This window comes from Garra rufa, chromosome 15 (genome assembly GCF_049309525.1).
Source record: "Garra rufa chromosome 15, GarRuf1.0, whole genome shotgun sequence".
NCBI lineage: Eukaryota > Metazoa > Chordata > Actinopteri > Cypriniformes > Cyprinidae > Garra > Garra rufa.
The window spans coordinates 35,179,681-35,202,246 of record NC_133375.1 but is presented as its reverse complement, the minus strand read 5'-3'; the positions used below and the strand labels follow the sequence as shown (position 1 = coordinate 35,202,246).

At 33.8% G+C, this 22,566-nt stretch overlaps 1 protein-coding gene across 1 annotated transcript; it reads left to right on the top strand.

Moving 5' to 3' along the window:
* The first annotated feature begins 125 nt into the window (after nucleotides 1-125).
* Nucleotides 126-22,189, top strand: brpf3b (bromodomain and PHD finger containing, 3b). Its single transcript, XM_073819052.1, has 13 exons — nucleotides 126-459; nucleotides 3,875-5,407; nucleotides 7,128-7,284; nucleotides 7,398-7,529; nucleotides 9,460-9,588; nucleotides 11,607-11,919; nucleotides 12,117-12,398; nucleotides 14,548-15,123; nucleotides 16,672-16,750; nucleotides 16,835-16,929; nucleotides 17,016-17,104; nucleotides 20,589-20,743; nucleotides 20,882-22,189. The coding sequence occupies exons 2-13, from the start codon at nucleotides 3,909-3,911 to the stop codon at nucleotides 21,063-21,065; spliced, it is 3,690 nt and encodes a 1,229-aa protein (XP_073675153.1). The 5' UTR covers nucleotides 126-459; nucleotides 3,875-3,908; the 3' UTR covers nucleotides 21,066-22,189.
* Nucleotides 22,190-22,566: the final 377 nt, after the last annotated feature.

Genomic DNA, 22,566 nt, shown 5'->3' with positions numbered 1-22,566 from the left:
ATCATAAACTTACAGCCCTGGTTATGGGTTCAATAAACACTAACGTAATGCTTTATTAAATTAGTCGTACAGCTGACAGAGTAGACGGCCTGCTTTTCTGAAGGGGCGTGTTCTTACTATCTCGACTGAAAGCTCCGCTCTGCTCAGCCTCTGTATCTGGCGAGCAACTAACTATCTACCCAGGCAGCGACGGTTGTAGTAGTCGAAGCTGAAAATAGCCAGCTAGCTTTGCTGCTCCCGTCTAATCTAACTCTAGAGTCGACGAGAAGTTAAAACGCTGGAAATGAATCCAAATTCATGAGTGCGCAGAAGACATTTGCAGGAGGAAACTATGGAAGACTGAGAGACGGGAGACATTTTATCGGCGAATTTTTACCGGCTTTTCGGCCAAGCCAGCAGCTTAAACAGCCTTCGCAAAAAGCTTCTGCTTCTCCACGAAAGTTGTGGTCGGAAAATACGGTAAACTGCTTGGTTTTTCATGTGTATTTTATGTTTGTTGCTCGCAGAAGTTGTGAGGTCAATGTCAACGGTCGCTTTGGATACCACACGCGGCGTTTCTGTGCTGGTTGCCCGGGCTAGAGAGGCTAACTAGCCCGCCAGCTTTAGCAGCCTCGGCGTTTCGATCGCCTCGGAGTTTATCACTAAGCATATTCGTATTTACGCTATCTGAGAGCAACAGTTTTAGGATTTGAAGTGATAACGGCGTTGTCATTGTTTAGATTTGTGTAAGGGGGTTCTCGGGAAACTTAGGTGAATCTGAAGTTCTGTTGGACTGTAAATATGGCTGACGTTTCGTTGTAGAACCGAGGACGCGCAACCTAACTATTATCCTGTGTGATACTTTTTCTCCCCACTGATTGGCTAGGCGGAGAATGTGAACGGCTCTGATTGGTTGCCCAAGTATGTGAGGTTGATAAATTTCTCTGCCTCTGGTGGTCGTCTCACTTCAGTGGGAAATTCCTCAAAAGTCCACTGTAAGTTTTGTAATATGCCTCCTGTGTTGTTTAAGGCAGTTGATACTAATGTATAACTTCGGTTTGACGCTGTATTACCGTTTAAAAGTGGTTTTAGCGATGACGGTAAGAGGGCGAACTGCTAGAGGCCTTGAGATCAAAAGTCCCGCCCATTGGACAGCAAAAATAAAAACACTGTAAATTGGCCACCGGCCTGAACTTAATCCTTCCAATGAGTTTGTGTAATCAAATGGCGTAATAAACTTAACTAGCAATGAATGTATTTACATACCAACACGCTAATTTCATATTGGAGTGTATGTATTTGTACTTCCATATATTTATTTTACCTGATAGTTAAACGTCTGTACTGACTTGTATGAGTTGTGTAAACATATTACTGGTTTGGGGGGTTTAATTTGTGTGCCCTGTTGCATACTTGGTCAATTTGAGTATTTCGTTTAATTTTTATGTTGTATTATTCAATTATGTAACTATTTTTATCATTTCAAAGAAAATTACTTACGTTTTTTAAACGGTAAGATTTTTTTGTTTTTAAAGAATTCTTTTCTGCTCACCAAGCCTGCTTTTCTTTGATCCAAAATACAGCAAAAGCAGTAATATTGTAAAATATTTTTACTATTTAAAATAACTGCCTTCTGTTGAAATATATTTAAAATGTAATTTATTGCTTTGATCAAAGCTACATTTTCAGCATCATTACTCCAGTCTTCAGTGTCACACGATTCTTCAGAAATCATTCTAATATGATGATTTGCTGTCCAAGAAAGATTGTTTTTATTGTTATTATCAATATTGGAAACACATAACACAAGTACATTTTTTCAGGATTCTTTGATGAACAGAAAGATCCAAGGGAAGAAATTATAGATATGTATACTTATATTTAGCAAGAATGCTTTAAATTGATCAAGAGTGATGATAAAGACATTTATAATGTTACAAAGGATTTTAGATAAATGCTGTTCTTCTGAACTTTCTAAAATTCTACTCGGCTGTTTTCAACATAATATTATTATTATTATTATTAATAAATGTTTTTAAACAGCAAATCAGAATATTAGAATGATTTCTGAAGGATTGTGTATTGGAGTAATGACGCTAAAAATTCAGCTTTGAAATCACAGGAATAAATGACATTTTTAAAGTATATTCAAATAGAAAAGTTATTTTAAATAGTAAAATATTTTTTAAAAAATACTGATTTTGCTTTACTTTGGATCAAATAAATACAGGCTTGGAGAACAGAAGAGACTTTAAAAACAAAAAATCTGAAAAAATCTACTGGTTGTGTATAAATACAAATGGCCTTTCACAATATTTAACAATCAAAACTTTTAAGTCACTGGTTATGCAAACAATAAATGATGTAAAACGTTGGCATAGTGTAATATAATTAATAACATGATTATTAATTATAAAAATATAATATATAATAATAATTATAATAATAAAAGATTAAATCGCCTTTGTTTTTTACATATATATGAAACACTGCATTGTTGTTTAGTTTAATAGTGGGTCACATTGATTTTGTAATTTTAATTTGTGAATGTGTTATTCTATTATGCAAGTTCAATTTTTGTATAATTGTATTATATGTAACATAATGCAACAATGCATATTATAAAATAGACATTACAAGTATGTCATGAGGAAAGATTTGCTTTTTTTTTGAGAAAGTGCTAACAATAAAATGAGTAAAAATATAAATGTGGTATAATAAAATAAAAAAGGTGATGATGCACAACAATCAACGTTACATTTAACAGTAATAATATAAGGCCTAATAGCCTTTTATTTATTTTTTACATTTTTTCAAAACTCTACAGTTTATTAAAGCCATATACACTACCAGTCAAAAGTTGATATTTTTAATGTTTTTCTAAAAAGAACTTCTGCTCACCAAGCCTGCATTTATTTGATCTAAAGTACAGCAAAAACAGTAAAACTTTTAAATATTTTTACCATTTAAAAACTGTTTTCTATTTGAATAATATATTTTAAAAAGTAATTTATTCCTGTGATTTCAAAGCTGAATATTTAACATAATTACTCCAGTCACATGATCCTTCGGAAATTATTTTAGTATTCTGATTTGCTGCTCAAAAAACATTTTTGAAAGCAGTGGAATTTTTTTCCAGATTGATGAATAGGATGAAGAACAGCATTTATCTGAATTCAAAATCTTTTCGTAACACTATAAATGTCTTTATCACCACTTTTGATCAATTTAAAGCATCCTTGCTAAATAGAAGTATTCATAACATTTCTATATAAATAAATATTTCTATTATCCCCTCCCCATTTTTTTTGAATTGTATAATGATAAATGATAAAATCTTTAGATCTTTCTTTTTCATCGAGGAATTATAAGTCATATATAAATATTGATGATAATAATAATGTTTCTTGAACAGCAAATCAGCATATTCAAATGATTTCTGAAGAATCATGTGACACTGAAGACTGGAGTAATGATGCTAAAAAATTTAGCTTTGATCACAGGAATAAATTACGTTTAAAGATGTATTCAAATAGAAAGCAGTTATTTTAAACAGTAAAATATTTCACATTTTGGATTGAATAAAAGCAGACTTCTTTAAAAACATTAAAAGTTTTACTGTTCAAAAACTTTCGACTGGTAGCGTATAAAATTAAAAATACAAATTTTAAAAATGATCACAGCATGTTATGATGCGGGTTGTGACCACTTCCAGGAAATGAGAGTGTGCACAGTATTTACAGATACATGACTCATTCACCCATGGGTGATGTGAAAACTTCTCAGTGTTGACTATTTGCCCGGACATTGAATGCCAGTTGCACATTAGTATGTTTGTGTTTTGTGAACTAATTCAGATTCTCATGCTTGTTCTTTTTCTCTTTTGTCCACACAGGTCAAGGTACAAAGGGGCAGTGGTGTGAGTCCCCATGAGAAAACCACGACGGAGGGGAGGCCTTCCCGGGCCCCAAAGTGATGCCGCGGACACGGGTACAACAGGTAGAGGGGCGTCACAGCCACGCTCGCTCTCTCCCTACCGGCTAAAGGTTTCACCCACCAGAGAAACTCTAACATACGCACAGGCTCAGAAGATTGTAGAAGTGGACCTGGATGGAAGACTGCATCGAATCAGCATCTTCGACCCCTTAATAGTGATCACCGAAGATGAGATGACAGCTCAGGACATTGCAGAGTGCAACAGCAACAAAGAAAACAGCGAGCAGTCGACGGTGACCGCAGTCGTCAGCTCACCACGCCGATTGACGGCCCACAGAGGGAAAAAGAAAGACGTGAAGCAGTTGTCGTCGTCATCTTCATCACAAAACCACTGCTCCAACTCTCACGGACAATCGCATTCGAGTACGAACAGCCACCAAGGCACCTTACCCAAGCCAACTTTCAGAGAACAAGAGTCTTACGAACCGGTTGAGGCGCCTCCTCGCCCTTCGGCGTATTACCGTTATATTGAGAAATCCAGCGAAGAGATTGAAACAGATGCGGAGTATGACATGGATGAGGAAGACGTGGCCTGGCTGGAACTGGTGAACGAAAACCGGGAGTCGGATGGGCATCCGGAAGTTTCACCAGACACTTTCGAACTCTTGATAGATCGTCTAGAAAAAGAGTCGTTCCTAGAATCGCGAAGCCAAGCGCCCTCACAAAGCGTCATCGATGAAGATGCCTTCTGTTGCGTTTGCCTGGATGACGAATGTCTTAATAGTAACGTCATCCTATTTTGTGATATCTGCAACCTGGCTGTGCACCAGGAGTGCTACGGCGTTCCCTACATCCCTGAGGGACAATGGCTCTGCCGTTGTTGCCTCCAGTCACCATCTCGCCCTGTGGACTGCGTGCTTTGCCCGAATCGGGGCGGAGCGTTTAAACAGACCAGCGACGGGCGATGGGCTCACGTTGTTTGCGCTATTTGGATCCCGGAGGTGTGTTTCGCCAATACGGTCTTTCTTGAGCCCATCGAGGGCGTGGATAACATTCCACCAGCTCGGTGGAAGCTAACATGCTACCTGTGCAAGCAGAAAGGTTGTGGGGCGTCCATCCAGTGCCACAAGGCTAACTGCTACACGGCTTTCCATGTAACTTGTGCGCAGAGAGCGGGACTCTTTATGAAAATAGATCCGGTCAGAGAGACTACTGTGAATGGGACTACGTTTTCGGTGAAAAAGACTGCGTTTTGTGAGGCGCATTCACCGCCTGTGAAGGATGGGTCGGATGATGAAGAGACCGGGGGGAGGGTTTTGGGGTGTCGGGCTAATAGGGGACGCAGTGCCTATACGCAGACGCCACAGCTGAAGAAGCAGAGACGAAGCAATAAACTGGATTCTAAGGAGCAGCAGAAGAAAGGGAAGAAAGAAGAGATGTCGAAAAAAGTCGCAACGCCATTGGTCGCTGTTCCGGAAATACCTACTCACAGGTGAATGCATCATTTTTATTGAATGAAATATGTGTAATATTTAAATAAAAGATTATATTTCTTACGTTTATTCAGCAAGTACTTTTATGTTAACATATTTAGAAACTAAGTCTCTTCGCTCAACAAGCCTGCATTTATTTGATCCAAAGTGCAGCAAAAACAGTACATTTTTAAAATATTTTTACTATTTAAAATGACTGTTTTCTATTTGAATTGATTTTAATTTATTTCTGTGATTTCAAAGCTGAAGTTTTAGCATCATTACTCTAGTCACACAATCCTTTAGAAATCATTTAAATAATTTGATTTGCTGCTCAAAAAAACATTTATTATTATGATGATGTTGGAGACAGCTGAGTAGATTTTTTGTAGGTTTCTTTGATGAATTAAAAGTTCGGAAGAACAGCATTTATCTAAAATAGAAATCTTTTGTAACATTATAAATGTCTTTATCATCACTTTAGATTTTTTCGATTCAAAGCATCCTTGCTAAATGAAAGTATTTGGATCTTTGGATCTTTCTATTCATCAAAGGATCCTGAAAATATGTTTTAAATATTGATAATAATAATAATAATAATACAATGTTTCTTGAACATCAGATCAGCATATTAGAATGATTTCTGAAGGATCATGTGACTAGAGTAATGATGCTGAAAACTGATCTTTGATCACAGAAATAAATTAAATTTTAAAATGAATATTCAAATAGAAAGCAGTTATTTTAAATAGTATAAATATTTAACAATATTACTGCTTTTGCTGCTTGCTTTTTTATTTTTGATCAAATAAATGCTGGTTTGGTGAGCAGAAGACACTTCTTTAAAAAAAAAAATCGTACTGTTTTTTAATATGTATTTTAATGTTTTTTTATTTCAAAAGTTTGGGATCAGTAAGATTTTTTTTTTACGATTTTTAAAAAAAAGAAATCTCTTCTGCTCATCAAGCCTGGATTTGTTTGATCAAAAATATAGTAAAAACAGTAATATTGTGAAAAAAATCCAGTTTAAAAGAAAGTGTTTTTTTTTTTGTTTTGTTTTTTTTTAAATACTTTTAAGATTTAAAATACTCATCAGCCATTAATACAATCTTTAGACGCCTCATTGTACCACCACAGAAAGGCATGAAATCACTTTCCAGAACATTCTCGTTCAACGTTCCTGCCTGGTGGAATGATCTTCCCACCCCTCTCCAGAATGCAGACTCCCTAACAGCTTTCAAGCGACTGCTGAAAACCCCTCTTTTTCAACACTATTTGACTCAATAAAAAAAAAAAAAAAAACTTTGTTCTTCTCTCTTTCTTGATCTTCCCTTTCTAGCCTGTACTCATCATACAAGCCTGATGTATGGTATTTTTGAGCACTTCCTATGTTGATCTGCCTCCTTAGGATCACTTGTTGTATTCCCAATTGTAAGTCGCTTTGGATAAAAGCATCTGCTAAATTAATAAATGTAAATGTTTAGTGTCACATGATCCTTCAGAGCTCAGTCAAATATGCTGATTTATTATCAATGTTGAAAACAATTGCTGCTTAGTATTTTTTTAGAACCTGCAATATGTTTTCTTTTAAAAAAAAGAAAAAGAAAACCGTACTGACCCCAAATGGTATAGTGTTACAAAAGATAATACTTTTGGTCAAATAAAGATGCAGAATGGTATATAAAACTTTAAGTAAAACACTATGTATGTATTTATTTTGCTGGTGTTTGTTTTCTACAGATTGAACAAAATTTCAAAAGATGTGATCATACAAAAGAAGAACCAGTTCATTCAGAGACTTCACAACTATTGGTTACTAAAGCGTCAGTCACGCAACGGAGTGCCTCTCATTCGTCGTTTACATTCACATTTGCAAGGCCAAAGGAGTGCAGAGCAGGTCAGTGTTTATGCATTTTTTACATTTTGTTGACATAAACCCATAAACACCCCTTACACGCAACAATATCATGCTTTGTGTGCATGTTATCGACTGTTATAAACTGTGTGTAGGCGGAGCCAGATGAAAAGCTGAATGCTGTGAGAGAAGAGCTGAAATACTGGCAGAAGCTTCGTCATGATCTGGAGCGAGCACGACTCCTGATCGAGCTCATCCGCAAGAGAGAGAAACTAAAGAGAGAGCAGGTACTGAAACGTTTCTGGCATAATACAGTCAATGAAGATATCTTGAATAAATGATGACAAGCAGAAAGGTGGGCTCAAGTTGAACCTGAGTCATGGTTTTTAAGGTCTGTTTGGCACTTTAAGCAGTGTGTAGTTATTTCTGCTCTTATTTATTCAAAATGCATGCACTGAGCCTATTTCCACCCCATGTAGCAGACTGAATCGAAAATACACTATTAAAACTATTAATGAACATGATCAATGCAGTACAGGCTTTCATGAAAGACAAAAGTAAACTATTAAATGCTTTTAAAAAATGATTCCTGTCTGGCTTGCTATACGCAGCACAAACACTTTCTTTTCAGTAAATCTTATCAGTCGAGTGTAAATGTGATGCTCCTCTTCATGAAAATTACAATTTGTGAGGTTCAAGTTTGTACTAGTTCTCAATTGGTTTTGAAAACAGTTTTCCAATTGCTCACTTTTCATAATTTCCCAATTACAATTTCATAATTTATAGCTGTTATCAAAGAGAATTTGCAAAAATCTAAAGCTGTATTGCTCAGCAGAAATGCTTTCATTTCGAAAGTACCACACAAACCTGCTTTTGCCGTTACACTGCAGTGTAAAAGCGGGCATACGATTCAAATATTGCATGTAAAATTACACTTAAACGAGCTAAAAGAGCTTAGACTTGGCTGCTCTTTTAGCCTGGCAAAACCACATGTGAAATCTTTTACTTTGAATGAAAGTGAAGAAGGCATGTTTTTAACATGAATAAGTTTGAGCCACTTCCTTTGCAGCTAATAGGTGGTTGGGTAAGGAAATAATCTACAAGCATTAGTGCAACTGAACATGCTGACAAACTGTAATTTGCTACTTGCTGTTTTGATATTAATTTACAGCGGTGTACCAGCTAAAAAAAATGGTTTTAAGTCAGTTGTTTCTGTCTTTTTCTGTAGTGTGTGAGTAGGAAATATCGGTTTACATTTCCAAACATTTATTTTGCCATGAATTGTAATAATCCGGAGACATTTTTATTTGCACAAGGAGTCTGACAGCAGCCAATGCTCCACACAGAGATCTGATCTCCTCATCATCCAGTCTGTCTGGAATGACATGAAAAAGAGCAAACTGAGACAGACTAAATCCAGAAGAACAGTGGCAACATCTCCAAGATGCTTCAAGAAACCTACCTGCAAAGCCACAGTACTGTTAAAAATTTTAGCCACTTGTAAAATGAGGATGCTGTCATAAATAGGTTTTCTTTGTCAAATAAAGCCGTTTTTGCCCTAGGTGAACTTGCGCATAGTTTTTCAGGTAGCTTTGCAGGTAGGTTTTTTGAAGCATCTTGGAGACGTTGCAGCAGTTCTTCTGGATTTAGTCTGTCTCAGTTTGTTCGGTTTCTTCATGTGATTCCAGACAGACTGGATGAGGATGAGAGCAGATCTCTGTGTGGAGCACTGGCTGTTGTCAGACGCTTTGCAAACTAAAATCTCACTAGATAGTTGCTCACTGTTAGAATTAATGGCACAATCAATGTTTGCAAATGTAAACTGATATTTCCTACTGAAACACTACAACAAAATAATAATAACTGACTTAAAACCATTTTCAGCTGGTTAAAATACTAGTGTTCTAATCATTTTGGCAACTACTGTAATTTATAGGGACGGAATGTTCACATTCAAAAGAACATTGAATTGCACCTTCTATAAGATTGAGAATTTAAAAGGATATGAAAAGAATTGAAATTGTAATGAGTTAGTTCTGTCAACATTTAGGAGTACATTAACATATTTACGGTCTGAAAACCTCACAGATGTAGACTAAAAGCCACAAAAAAAAGGCCACAAGGAAAAATGACCAATGACTAATTTTCTTCTATGTCACTTTGACTATATAAAAACTGTATCAGGTGTCTCACTATAACCATGTTTTGCTGCTGAAGGTGAAGATTCACCAGGCTGTGACTGAGCATCAGTTAACTCCGGTCCTGGTACTTCTGCGATCCACTTTAGAACAGCTTCAGGAGAAAGATACTGCAAAAATATTTGAACAGCCTGTCGACTTGAAAGAGGTCTGTCCACTTTTATATATCTTTATATGCACTGCAGTTCAAAAGTTTGGGATGAGAAAGATGTTTTTTTTTTTTTTTTTAAAGGTCTCCTATGCTCATCAAGGCTACTGGAGTAATGATGAAAAATTCAGCTTTGCATCGCAGGAATATATTATATTTTAAACTACATTAAAATAGAAAGCCGGTATTTTAAATTGCAATAATATTTCACAATATTACATTTTTTTTCTGTATTTTTGATATGTCTGTGATTCAGTGTCACATGATCCTTCAGAAGTCATTCTAATATGCTGATTTATTATTAGTGCTGGAATTCATATTTTTTGGACCCTGTGATTCTTTTTAGGTTTTTTTAATGAATAAAACATTAAAAAGAACAGCATGCATTCAAAATAGAAATATTTTCTAACATTATAAGTCTTTATCACTTTATAATCAATTTAACAGATTCTTGCGGAATAAAAGTATTACTTTCTTTCAAAAAGAAAGAAAATAAATTACTGACCCCAAAGTTTTAAACAGTAGTGTATATTGTTTCAAAAGATTTCTATTTTAAATCAGTGCTGTTCTTTTTTTTTTAATTCATCAAAGAATCCTGAAAAAAGTATCACAGGTTCCAAAAAAATATTGAGCAACACAACTGTGATTATAAATCAGCATATTAGAATGATTTCTGAAGCTTTATGTGATACTGAAGACTGATAAGTTATGATGCTGAAAATTCAGCTTTGCATCACAGGAACAAGTTATACTTTAAAGGATATTAAAATAGATTACCATTATTTTAGGTTGCAATAATATTTAACAATATTACTGTTTTTTTCTGTATTTTGATAAAATAAAAGCAGCCTTGATGTACAGAATAGACTTTTTTTTTTATTACAAATCCTACTGATCCCAAACTTTTGAAATTTTGTTAAAGAAAATTGGAAAAGAATGGAAAGTTTAAAAGAATGGCATCTTTTGTGTCACTTTTGATCAATTTTGGATGTCTTTGTTGAGTAAAACTATTTTATTTATTTATTTAAAATCTTACTTGCCCTAAACATTTGAATAGTAAATGTGTCATGACCGATTAATATGTGACACAGGTTGGTTTTTGCATATTTACCAATATAACAGCTTCAATAGTTTTATAAAGCTTAATGGATTAATACATTTTTATCTACTCTTGTATTAAAGGGATGGTTCGGAGTAGAATTGACTTCATTGCTATGCACTCCGAAGCCCATCTAAATACCCCATTCAAAGTTTTTTTTACCTTAGTCAAACATTTATGGAGATATTAGAGTTTTTCGAATTGCTTGTTACAGGAGTGAATGGTACATGTGATGTATCTCGTAAATTGCACCACTAAACGTGCAAGTAATCTTACCAAACTTGTACAGTAGTGTAAATAGGTTATGTACTCACAAAACGCTGCATCAGAACATTTGTAAGTCCACCATGAGTGTTTTAAAAACACGTTTTAGCCGATCCCTACTAGTCTCAAAAACTACAAATGGCGACACGTCGACGTCACTTCCCTGGTTTGAAAAAAGCACGTAAAAGTCCTCCTACAAGTTGACATGCACACAGATGTAGTAGGAGGACTTTTACATGCTTTTTTCAAACCAGGGAAGTGACGTCGACTTGTAGTTTCTGAGACTAGTAGTTCTCGGCTAAAACGTGTTTTTAAAACACTCATGGTGGACTTACAAATGTTCTGATGCAGCGTTTTGTGAGTACATAACCTATTTACACTACTGTACAAGTTTGGTAAGATTACTTGCACGTTTAGTGGTGCAATTTACGAGATGCATCACATGTACCATTCACTCCTGTAACAAGCAATTCGAAAAACTCTAATATCTCCATAAATGTTTGACTAAGGTAAAAAAAACTTCGAATGGGGTATTTAGATGGGCTTCGGAGTGCATAGCAATGAAGTCAATTCTACTCCGAACCATCCCTTTAAAATCCTAGTATCTTCATATTACATTTTCGGTTTTAATGAAACTGCTCTCTTGGCTTTTCAGGTCCCAGATTACCTGGAGTTTATTACGCACCCCATGGACTTCTCCACCATAAAATCAAAATTGGAGGCTCACAAATATCGCTCCATCACTGACCTTGAAGTTGATTTCAACCTCATGATCAACAACTGCCTGCTTTATAATGCTAAAGACACTGTGTTTTACCAAGCTGCAATACGCCTGAGGGACCTAGGGGGCGCTATCCTGAGGCACGCTCAGAGACAAGCCCAAAGCACAGGCTTCGACCTGGACACGGGAATGCACCTGGCAGAATCGCCGCATAAAAATGACTACTACCGCTGCACATTGGAAGATGGTGAGTAGTTAACAAGAAATCATATAATATTCTTATAGCACTTCTAGCAACATTTTTTTTTTCTAGCTTAGTCAAAAGAATTGTAGAAATACATTTAACTGTAGTGATATGACTTTTAGATTTAACCTTTTAAGTGAGGCAAATAGCGTTACATTTACATTTTGTTCTGTTACTAATGTTTTATTTTACATGCGTAGTTGACACGCTGCTAGACCCTGATAATCGATTGCACATGACGACGGAAAACCAGTTGAGGGAGCTGCTAGATAAATTAGATGTGGTGACGTCCATGCGTTCGAGTGGTGCACGCACGCGCCGTATACGGCTGCTTCGGCGAGAAATCAACAGCGTTCGCTATAAGCAGCAGTCGCGGAACTCACACATGCTCAATGGAGACCTCAAAGAGGAAGACGAGGAGGAGGACGAAGACAAGGAGATGGATGGTGAACATAACCTGTCGTCAGCATCGTCAGATAAAGGTGAGACTTCACTAGAGTTGGGAATCGAGAATCAGGAGAATTTCTTCTTCTTTTTTTTTTTTCAGGTAATTCTCCAGAATTCCAGTTCTGTTTTTTTTTTTTTTTTAATTACTGGAATAAAATGTTTTTGAGTATTTGAATGTCCGTATTCTTTGCATATAAACTTTGTAAGTGATTCATTCATGCGTTTGTTTAGTTTAAAATAAATGAATAAATGTATCCTCCTCGTTAGGTTGGCTTGAGAAAGCAAAGCTGGTTGGCTGCTTTAAAGTGGTTTTGGCCACTTTTTGACTGTTTAGGCTGGTCAAACTTGCACCAGCTAAGACTATACAACCAATAATCTTTTTTTCAGCTGGTTTTGGCTGTTTTTAGCTGTTTTTGCTAAATGAGCTTGTTTTAGCTGGTTTGCTAAATCAGCTGATTTAGTTTTGTTGTTGTTAAATATTCTGGTTTTAGCTGTTTTTAGCTGGTATTTTTTTTAATGAATTAACTTTTTTTTAGCTGGTTGTTAAAATGTTGAATCAGGTAGTTTTAGCTGTTTTTTGTTTTTTTACTGAAGCAGCTGGTTTTAGCTGGTTGTTAATGTTTTTCTTAAATGAGTTGGATTTTACCTGGTATTGTTAAATGAGCTGGTTTAAGCTGGTTTTTAACTATTTTATTTGCTAAACCAGCTAATTTTAGCTGGTTTCTAGCAGTTTTTTTTACTGAATCAAATTATTTTAGCTGTTTTCTTTAACCAAATCAGCTGGTTGTTAACTGTTTTTTATTAAATCAGCTGGTTTTTAGCTGTTTTTTTTTTTTTTTTTTTTTTTTTTTTTTTAAATGTTTCATTTGCTAAATCAGCTGGTTTTAAGCTTTTATTTTTTAGGTTGTTTTAGCTGTTTTTTAGCTGTTTTAGCTGTTTCATTTGCTAAACCAGCTGGTTTTGGCTGTTTTTTGTTTTTCAGAAAAATCGCAATTAGATTTTTTTTCTCCAAATCGTGCAGCCCTAGTTTAAATGCAGCTTCAAATGGCTCTAAATGATCCCAGCTGAGGAAGAAGGGTCTTATCTAGCGAAACGATCGGTTATTTTCTAAAAACATTTACAATTTATATACATTTTTATCTACACAGAGCTAGACAAGCTGAGGTCTAAAGGTTAAGGTTAAAAAGTATATAAATTGTACCTTTTTTTTTTTTTTTTTTTTTTTTTTTTTTTTTTAAGAAAATAACTGATCGTTTTGCTAGATAAGACCCTTTTCTCGGCTGGGATCATTTAGAGCCATTTGAAGCTGCATTGTTGATTTAACAACAATTTTATCTGTTTTTGTTAAATGAGCTGGTTTCAGCTGTTTTTTAGCTGTTTATGCTCAATCAGATTGTTTTAGCTGTTTTCTTTAACCAAATCAGTTGTTTTTTTAGCTGGTTGTTAACAGTTATTTTTTTTTTTTTAAATTCGCTGGGGTTTTTTTGTTTGTTTTTTAGCAGTTTTTTTTTCACTGCTTCATTTGCTAAATCAGCTCATAAATAAATGATGTTTTTTGAGGAAATCATTTCAGGATTTCTCTCCATATAATGGACTTCTATGGTGCCCCCGAGTTTGAACTTCCAAAACGCAGCTTTAAATGGGTCTAAATGATCCCAGCCGAGAAAAGAAGGGTCTTATCTAGCAAAACAATCAGTTATTTTCTAAAAAAAAAAAAGTACAATTTATATACTTTTTAACCTTAACCTTAAATGCTCATCTTGTGTAGCTCTGTGTGAGATTAAAATGTATATAAATTGTAAAAAATTTTTGAAAATAACCGATCGCTTCGCTAGACAAGACCCTTCTTCCTCAGCTGGGATCATTTAGAGCCATTTGAAGCTGCATTTAAACTGCATTTTGGAAGTTCAAACTCAGGGGCACTATAGAAGTCCATTAAATGGAGAGAAATCCTGAATGTTTTCCTCAAAAAACATTTATTTATGACTGAAGAAAGAAAAACATGAACATCTTGGATGACAAATTATCTGTAACTTTTTGTTCTGAAAGTGAACTACTCCTTTAACTGGTTGTTAACCGTTTTGTGTTAAATCAGCAAGTTTAAGCTAGATTTATTAGCTGTTTTTGTTAAATGAGCTGGTTTTAGCTGTTTTTTTCTTTTTACTGTTTTTTTCTTTTTACTAGACGACTGTAAGTCAACCCCCCCACCCATGCTGGAACCCACAGGCCTGGCTTTATCCCCTCCACCAACAGACACCCACCAGGAACCGCCAACCCTCCGACCCATGACATCTGACCCTAGGACGTCCCCATGCCCACCAAAGCGCCTCAAACTCAACAGCGAGAGCCAAGAGGCCGATACAGACACTGCACCCGTGAACAGCTGCACCAAACCTGAGGAGCGCCCGTCCGAGAGCAAACTAATCAACGGCCTCTCCTCCACAGAGTCACCGACCCGGCCCGTCACAGGAGGGGTCGGCCGGAGAACGTCCGTCCTCTTTAAAAAAGCGAAAAATGGAGCAAAGCTTCAGCGTGAGAGAGACAATCAGATGCAGAACGGAAGCAGGGAGGAAGCCGTCAGTGCTGACCCAGACCCTGCACGCACACCTAACTGCACCGCCACCGTCAAGACTGAAACTTCAGCACCGCCAAAACCTTTAACACCTCCGCCCATATCAACCCCGGCCAAACAAAGATCAAGAAGCCGCAGCTGTAGTCCAGAGCGCGAAAGAACGCCCCCTCGACTCACTCTAGAGCCTGGTAAAGAAAACAACTGCTCATCTTTGAACATTATCTGACCTTTTAAAGTTTAATTGTAGGGCTGCACGATTTAGGGGGAAAATATTGCACATTTTCCTGATTCAAAAATTTTAATATTTTTATTTTGTAAAAGCTTGTTTGTAGGGCTGTATAGTTTTGCAAGATGTTGATTATATAATGATTATATATTAATATAGCCATAAAATAATAATTATTTTTATTGGTACTAAAATAAAACAATAAACAAAAGAAATACACTACCAGTCAAAAGTTTTTGAACTGTAAGATCTTTAATTATTTTAAAGAAGTCTCCTCTGCTCACCAAGCCTGCATTTATTTGATCCAATGTACAGCAAAAACAGTACAATTCTGAAATATATTTTTACTATTTAAAATAACTGTTTTCTATTTGAATATATTTTAAAATGTAGTCTATTCCTGATTTTAGAGCTGAATTTTTAGCATCATTACTTCAGTCACACAATCCTTCAGAAATCATTTTAATTCTAATATTTTGCTGCTTAAAAAAATATTATTATTATTATTATTATCTTGAAAACAGCTGAATAGTATTTTTTCCAATTTCTTTGATGAATAAAAAGTTCAGAAGAACAACATTTATCTGAAATAGAAATATTTTGTAACATTATAAATATCTTCAGCTTCACTTTTGATCAATTTAAAGCATCCCTGCTAAATAAAAGTATTAATTTCTATAATTTCTTTCCACAATAAAAAGATAAATGCTGATGTTTGGATCTTTCTATTCATCAAAGAATCGTGAAAAATGTACTCGACTGTTTTAAGTATTGATGATGATAATGATAATAATAACAATAAAAAATTCAGCAAAATCATCATATTATAATGATTTCTGAAGGATCATGTGACACTGAAAACTGGAGTAATGATGCTAAAAATTTAGCATTGATCACAGAAATAAATTACATTTCAAAATATAGTAAAATACAAAGCAGTTATTTTAAATAGTAAAAATATTTAACAAAATATTACTGCTTTGCTGTACTTTTGTACAAACAAATGCAGGCTTGGTGTGCAAAACTTTTGACTGGTAGTGTATTTCTATTATACAAGTATTTAAAAAAAAAAGTACTGCCCAACTGAAAAATTACAACGTTAATCATTTTAATAATTTAATTAATTTCTTCATTCTTAAACATGTAAAAATCCCGCGTTTAATCGTGACCTTACCAGTTATTTTGCATGTTTTTTTCTCATTGTTTTTTCTCTTTGAAGTCCATGTAGTCAAGGTTTCTTTAACCTTTGAGTGTAGTATTTACATGACATTAAACAGTATATAATTATGCTTATGGTTGCGACATCATACCAGACAAACTCGCTTTTGTATGACAATTTCCATAAATGGGTGGAGGCCTTGGAGGGAGATTTGCGTTTAATTGTATTTAATTACATTTTACAAAACATGAAAGTTTTTCATGACAACTGAAATTGTGGTATGGATGATACTTTTTACTAATGAAACCTTTCTCGAACACTCTTTTCTCTGTATTTTTTTATTTTTTTTAGCTCTCACCAACGGATTCAGAAAGCACAAAGATGGCGGCTCTGATTCAGAATGCAGCTCGTCTCCAACTCTCAGAGAACTGTAAGAGGAAAAACAAATGACTAAAACCTTTCTGCATCGTATAACTCATATTTTCGTTTCACTCATAATTTCTGTTGCTTTCAGTGCCTCACCCCCTAAAAGGAGTCGAGGGAAACCTGCTTTGTCCAAAGTACCTTTCTTAGAAACTGTTAACGGAGACTCTGACTACACTGGGACTGGTAAGACATAAATCCCAATGAAATGTCAGTTTATTTTGTTTATGTTTGAGCGCACAAGTGGAAACTGCAATTCTCGTTCTGTGCAGATGTGCTGTCGAATGGGGACGCGCCTGAACCTGAACCTCTGGATTTGGTGTGGGCCAAAAGCAGAGGATATCCATCCTACCCCGCTCTGGTGAGAGAGGGCGCTCTACATTCATATAACATGCATACAACACATTGTTTCTTCTCATACCAGTCAACATCTTAAAAAATCCTTTTTTAAGCTTGAGAATTTCTTCAACCTTTCACAATAATGGGACAGGTCTGACATTAAAAGTCACCTTTTTTACATCATTAATTCACATTCCTGGTCTGATTATGAATTATTCCTCAGTCCAGGTATTATCCAGCATTTTTCATCAGAGCTTAATTGACCTCTGAGAAGTTAATATTTCAGTACTGTAATAATGGCAGTCATTTAACAATATATTCTATTCAAGTTTATTTAGATTTTTTTTTAATTGAAAAATATGATTTACCTTTATATATTCAATTATTAGCATATCATCAGCTCACTTCACTGGTAAATAAATATTGTTTCCCATCGCTTTTATTATTTGTTATGTTTTGTTTATCTTGATTATTAATTTTATTTTAGGAAAATTAATTTTACAGTTTCAGGATTTAACTATTATCATTTCATCAACTAAATAATCAAATAAATATTAAATAATAAATAAATCGTCAAAATAAATGATTTTAATTTTACATTTTTATTATTTAATTACTATTAATTATTACTTTTTGTTGACTCACAAACCTCATTTAATAAACTTTTTTTAATAATAATCCCAACAGTAGTAATCCCTCTTCTTAACTTTTCATCTGTCCTTTTTTTTTTTTAAATAGCCTGTTTTTGGGTGGGGAGTTTATTATTTATTTATTATTCATTTATCATGAAAGCCCGTTTCCGCCACTGAATAAAAAATATATTTTTTTAAATGGTTACAATTCTGAGGGGGGAAAAAAATCAGAATTGTGAGAACTGGACTTTATAACTAGCAATTGCAAGTTTACATTGCGAGGGGAAAAAAGTCAGAATTGCGACTTTAATTCAATTCAATTCAAATTAATGCAATTCAGACTTTATTCCTCACAATTGTGAGTTTATATCCCACAATTCTGATTTTATAACTCGCAATTGTGCTTTTATATCTCAGTTTTGAGGGAAAAAACTCAGAATTGAATAAAAAATATTTATTATTCATTTTAGTTATTTTGATTTGTTATTATAATTTTATTGTAGTAAAATAAATCCATTTTTTTATTATTTTCAAAAAAAATTATTTTAGTAAAATAAATGGTTTTAATTTTACATTTTTATTATTTAAATATTACCACTTTTTGTTGACTCACAAACCCCATTTTGGAAAAAGCCAGTGTTAGTCCATGTTATTTCAAAATTGTATCGAAATTTGCTTCACTTCTGTCACTTTTTTTTTGGATAGCATTACTTTTTTTCTCACCAAATAGCTTTTTTTGGGGTTGTTTATTATTTATTATATTTTATTTATTTTGATTGTTAATAAAATAAATGTATTGTAGTAAAATAAATAAATTTGACATGTTTAAGATTTAATAAGATTTTAATTATTAGCATTTAATCAACTCACAAACCCTGCTGCAGATCCATAAATAATTGTGTTCATGTTTTATTTTGATTATTATTATATTTTTATTTGGTAAAAAATAAATGATTTTACATTTTAAATTTTTTATTATTTAATTATACTTTGGTTGACAGTTTGAAAAAAAACTGCATTATTCCATGTTGTATAAATATTTTATTGAAATTTGAATTTTACTCTCTCTTCTTAACTTTTCATCTGTCCTATATTTTTTCTCACCAAAAAGCCTGTTTTTTGGGTTGTATATTATTTATTATATTTTAGTTATTTCGACTGTTATTAAAACTGTACTGTAGTAAAATAAAGTAATTTTACTTTTTTATTATTTAATAAATTATTAGCATTTTATCAACTCACAAACCCTCTGCAGATCCATAATATAATATGTTTTTTTCTGGTTTTATTTTGATTGCTTTTATTATATTTAGACTATTTTTATTTTAGTAAGTTTACATTTTTATCATTTAATTATACTTTTGGTTGACTCATGAACCCCAGTTTGGAAAAAACACTGTGTTAGTCCATGTTATTTAAAAAATTGTATCCAAATTGAGACATGTTTTCTTTTTGGATAACATTACTAATCCCCCTTCTCAACTTTTCGTCCACCCTATATTTTGTCTCGCAAAATAGCCTTTTTTTTTAGGTTGTTTATTATTTATTATATTTTGATTACTAAAATATACATGTATAATAGAAATAATTTTTATTGTAGTAAAATGTTTTTATTATTAAATTTATTAAATAATAAAAACATTTTACTACAATAAAAATTATTAAAAAATATTTTAATTTTAGTAAAATAAATAGTTTTAATAATTTTTTTTTCTCATTTCATTATACTTTTGACTCCATATCCCAGTCTGGAAAAAACCCTGCATTATTTCATGTTGTATAGAAATGTTATTGAAATTTGAATTTTACTGTCTCTTCTTAACTTTTTATCCATCCTATGTTTTTTCTCACCAAAAAGCCTGTTTTTTGGGTTATATTATTTATTATATTTTAGTTATTTCGACTGTTATTATAACTGTACTGTAGTAAAATAAATTTTACTTTTTTATTATTTAATAAATTATTAGCATTTTATCAACTCACAAACCCTCTGCAGATCCATAATGTTTTTTTTCTGGTTTTATTTCGATTGCTTTTATTATTATATTTAGACTATTTTTAATTTAGTAAGTTTACATTTTTATTATTTAATTATACTTTTGGTTGACTCATGAACCCCAGTTTGGAAAAACTCTGCATTAGTCTGATATTTTAAATTTTTATCAAAACTTGCTTCACTTTTGTGATCTCTTTTTTTTTTTTTTTTTCAGATACCTTTAGGTAATCCCTCTTCTCAACCTTTTGTCCACCTTTTTTCTAAAAAATAGGTGTTGGGTTGTTTCTTTCTTTCTTTCATTTATTTTATTTTATGTATCATGGAAGCCCATTTCCACCAATGAATAAAAAAAAATTAATCATTACCATTTCTCACAACCACCCTGCTTTTTTTTTATTGCTTTTATTATTAAATTTAAAATATTTTTTATTTTAGTAAAATAAATCATTTTAATATTTTTTTTTTTTCTTTGACCATGTTATTTAAAAATTTGAGTGTGTGTGTGTGTATATATATATATATATATATATATATATATATATATATATGTGTGTAATTTAATGTAATTATAATTTATATTAAATTATATTATTTATCTATTTCTTTTTACATTGTTGTTATTTAATTACACTTTTGGTTGACTCCAGACTCCAGTTTGGAAAAACTCTGCATTAGTCCATGTTATTTCAAAATTTTAGTGAAATTTGCTTCTGTGACATTTTCTTTTCGGATAACATTACTAATCCCCCTTCTCAACTTCTCATACGCCCTATTTTTTTCTTTTTTTCACCAAACAGCCTGGTTTTTCGAGCTGTGAGCAAACCACTGACATTCAAAGGATGGTTAAATGAATGGTTTGAATTGCTCTTATTTTGTAGATCATAGATCCAGACATGCCTCAGGAGGGTCTGCTGCATAACGGAGTTCCCATCCCGGTGCCTCCGCTTGACGTGCTGCGCCTCGGTGAGCAGAGACAGGAAGAAGCCGGCGAGAAACTCTTCCTGGTTCTTTTCTTCGACAACAAACGCACCTGGTGAGCACAGCATCGAAGATTTCCTTTGTTTGCCTTCAGCTTTATCCTCCAGACTTTTGTCTTTCAAATATCCATTGTAAGTATCCACAGGCTTTAAGGGTTTCAGTGAGTTTTCTGTTCTTATGTCTGTTTCTGCAGGCAGTGGCTGCCACGAGACAAGGTGATCCCTCTTGGCGTTGACGACACGGCCGATAAACTGCGCATGATGGAAGGAAAGAAAACCAGCATCCGGAAATCCGTGCAGGTGGCCTACGACCGAGCTATGAAGCACCTGAGCCGAGTTCGAGGAGATCATGGTTTCGTCGGCTCCAACTACATGTAGAAGACCAACGCCAACTGCATCTGTCCTAACGTACCACTCACATGGGCTTTCTAAGGCAGGCTGAGAGCCGTTTGGTTAGTGCACCAGGTACTAGACTCCTGATCATTCAGTTCAGTTTAGTTTGTCCACAACCCTCTCAGTCATTTCAGATTCAGTCCAGTTTTTTCTTTCTGTAGGACAGCGGAAGTAGAGCGGTCAATGATTTGTTTTTACGAGGCGTCACTTTATGGTGATGACGAGTCTGAACCACACAGACTCAGAGTTTTAGAGTTTGGGTACATTGAGAGCAATTAAATGAATCATTTTAAATGAATGAACTTAAAGAATATAAACGTTTGAATGAATCACTGCCATTTTCTTAAGATAGCTTTTTACTTTTTAAAGTTTTACAAACCACTTCTTGTATATTGTAAAGACACTTGTGTATATAAGTATGTTTTTTATCATATAGTATCTAATTTAATTTTTTTTCTTCTCGTTTGTGAAATAAATTGCCTGGAGGAATGACGAAATGAAGGTTGTGTAAATACGTGTAAAAAGATTTTCAGATGAACTGACTTCCTACATAGTGTATCCTGCTTGTCTTTGATATGGGATGGTGTGAGTGTTGTTCATATATATGTACATTACCAGACATGCGTATGTACGTGTATATGTACAAACTCACGGTTGTCTACGGTTAAATATATATTCTCATTTTTGATACAAAAAAGTAATTTATTTATGGAACGTAAAGAGATAATGGAATTAAATTATATTGGGTCAAGATGGAAATCAGATCTCTTATTTAAGATGATAAACTATTGCATAGGCTTTTAAGATCTAACTTCACATGCTTTCAGATCCTGGTTTAGTTCTTTTTAGGATTCAAGGTGAAATGCTAGAGGGATGATGATGATGAAGACGACATATTGTACACTTGGTGTTAGTCCCTTTTCACCATCAAGCACAGAACCTTGTATTTATTGTAGAAAGTTGTGGAGCGTTTGTTCACTGTTTATAAGATGGAACCTCTAAGACATTTTAAGCTTGTACAAACTGCAGATTTTACCTACCCACCAAATAACCTGTCTCAAACAGTATTTTCTCATGTGGGGAAATAAATGTTCTATTGAAACTCTAAATGCCTGTATTGCATTTTTACATTGTAAAGCGCTGTTGGAATGTTAGACCTTGTAATAATAATTATATACAGTTGAGGTCAAGTTTACATACCCCTTGCAAAATCTGAAAAAATTTATTTGACCAAAATAAGAGGGATCATACAAAATTCGTGTTATTTTTTATTTAGTACTGACCTGAATAAGATATTTCACATATAAGACATTTACATATAGTCGACGAGAAAATAATAGTTGAATTTATAAAAAATGACCCTGTTCAAAAGTTTACATACACTTGATTCTTAATACTATTTTTTGTTTACTGATAGTCCCTTGTTTGTCCTGAACAGTTAAACTTCTTCAGAAAAATCCTTTAGGTCGCACAAAATCTATGGTTT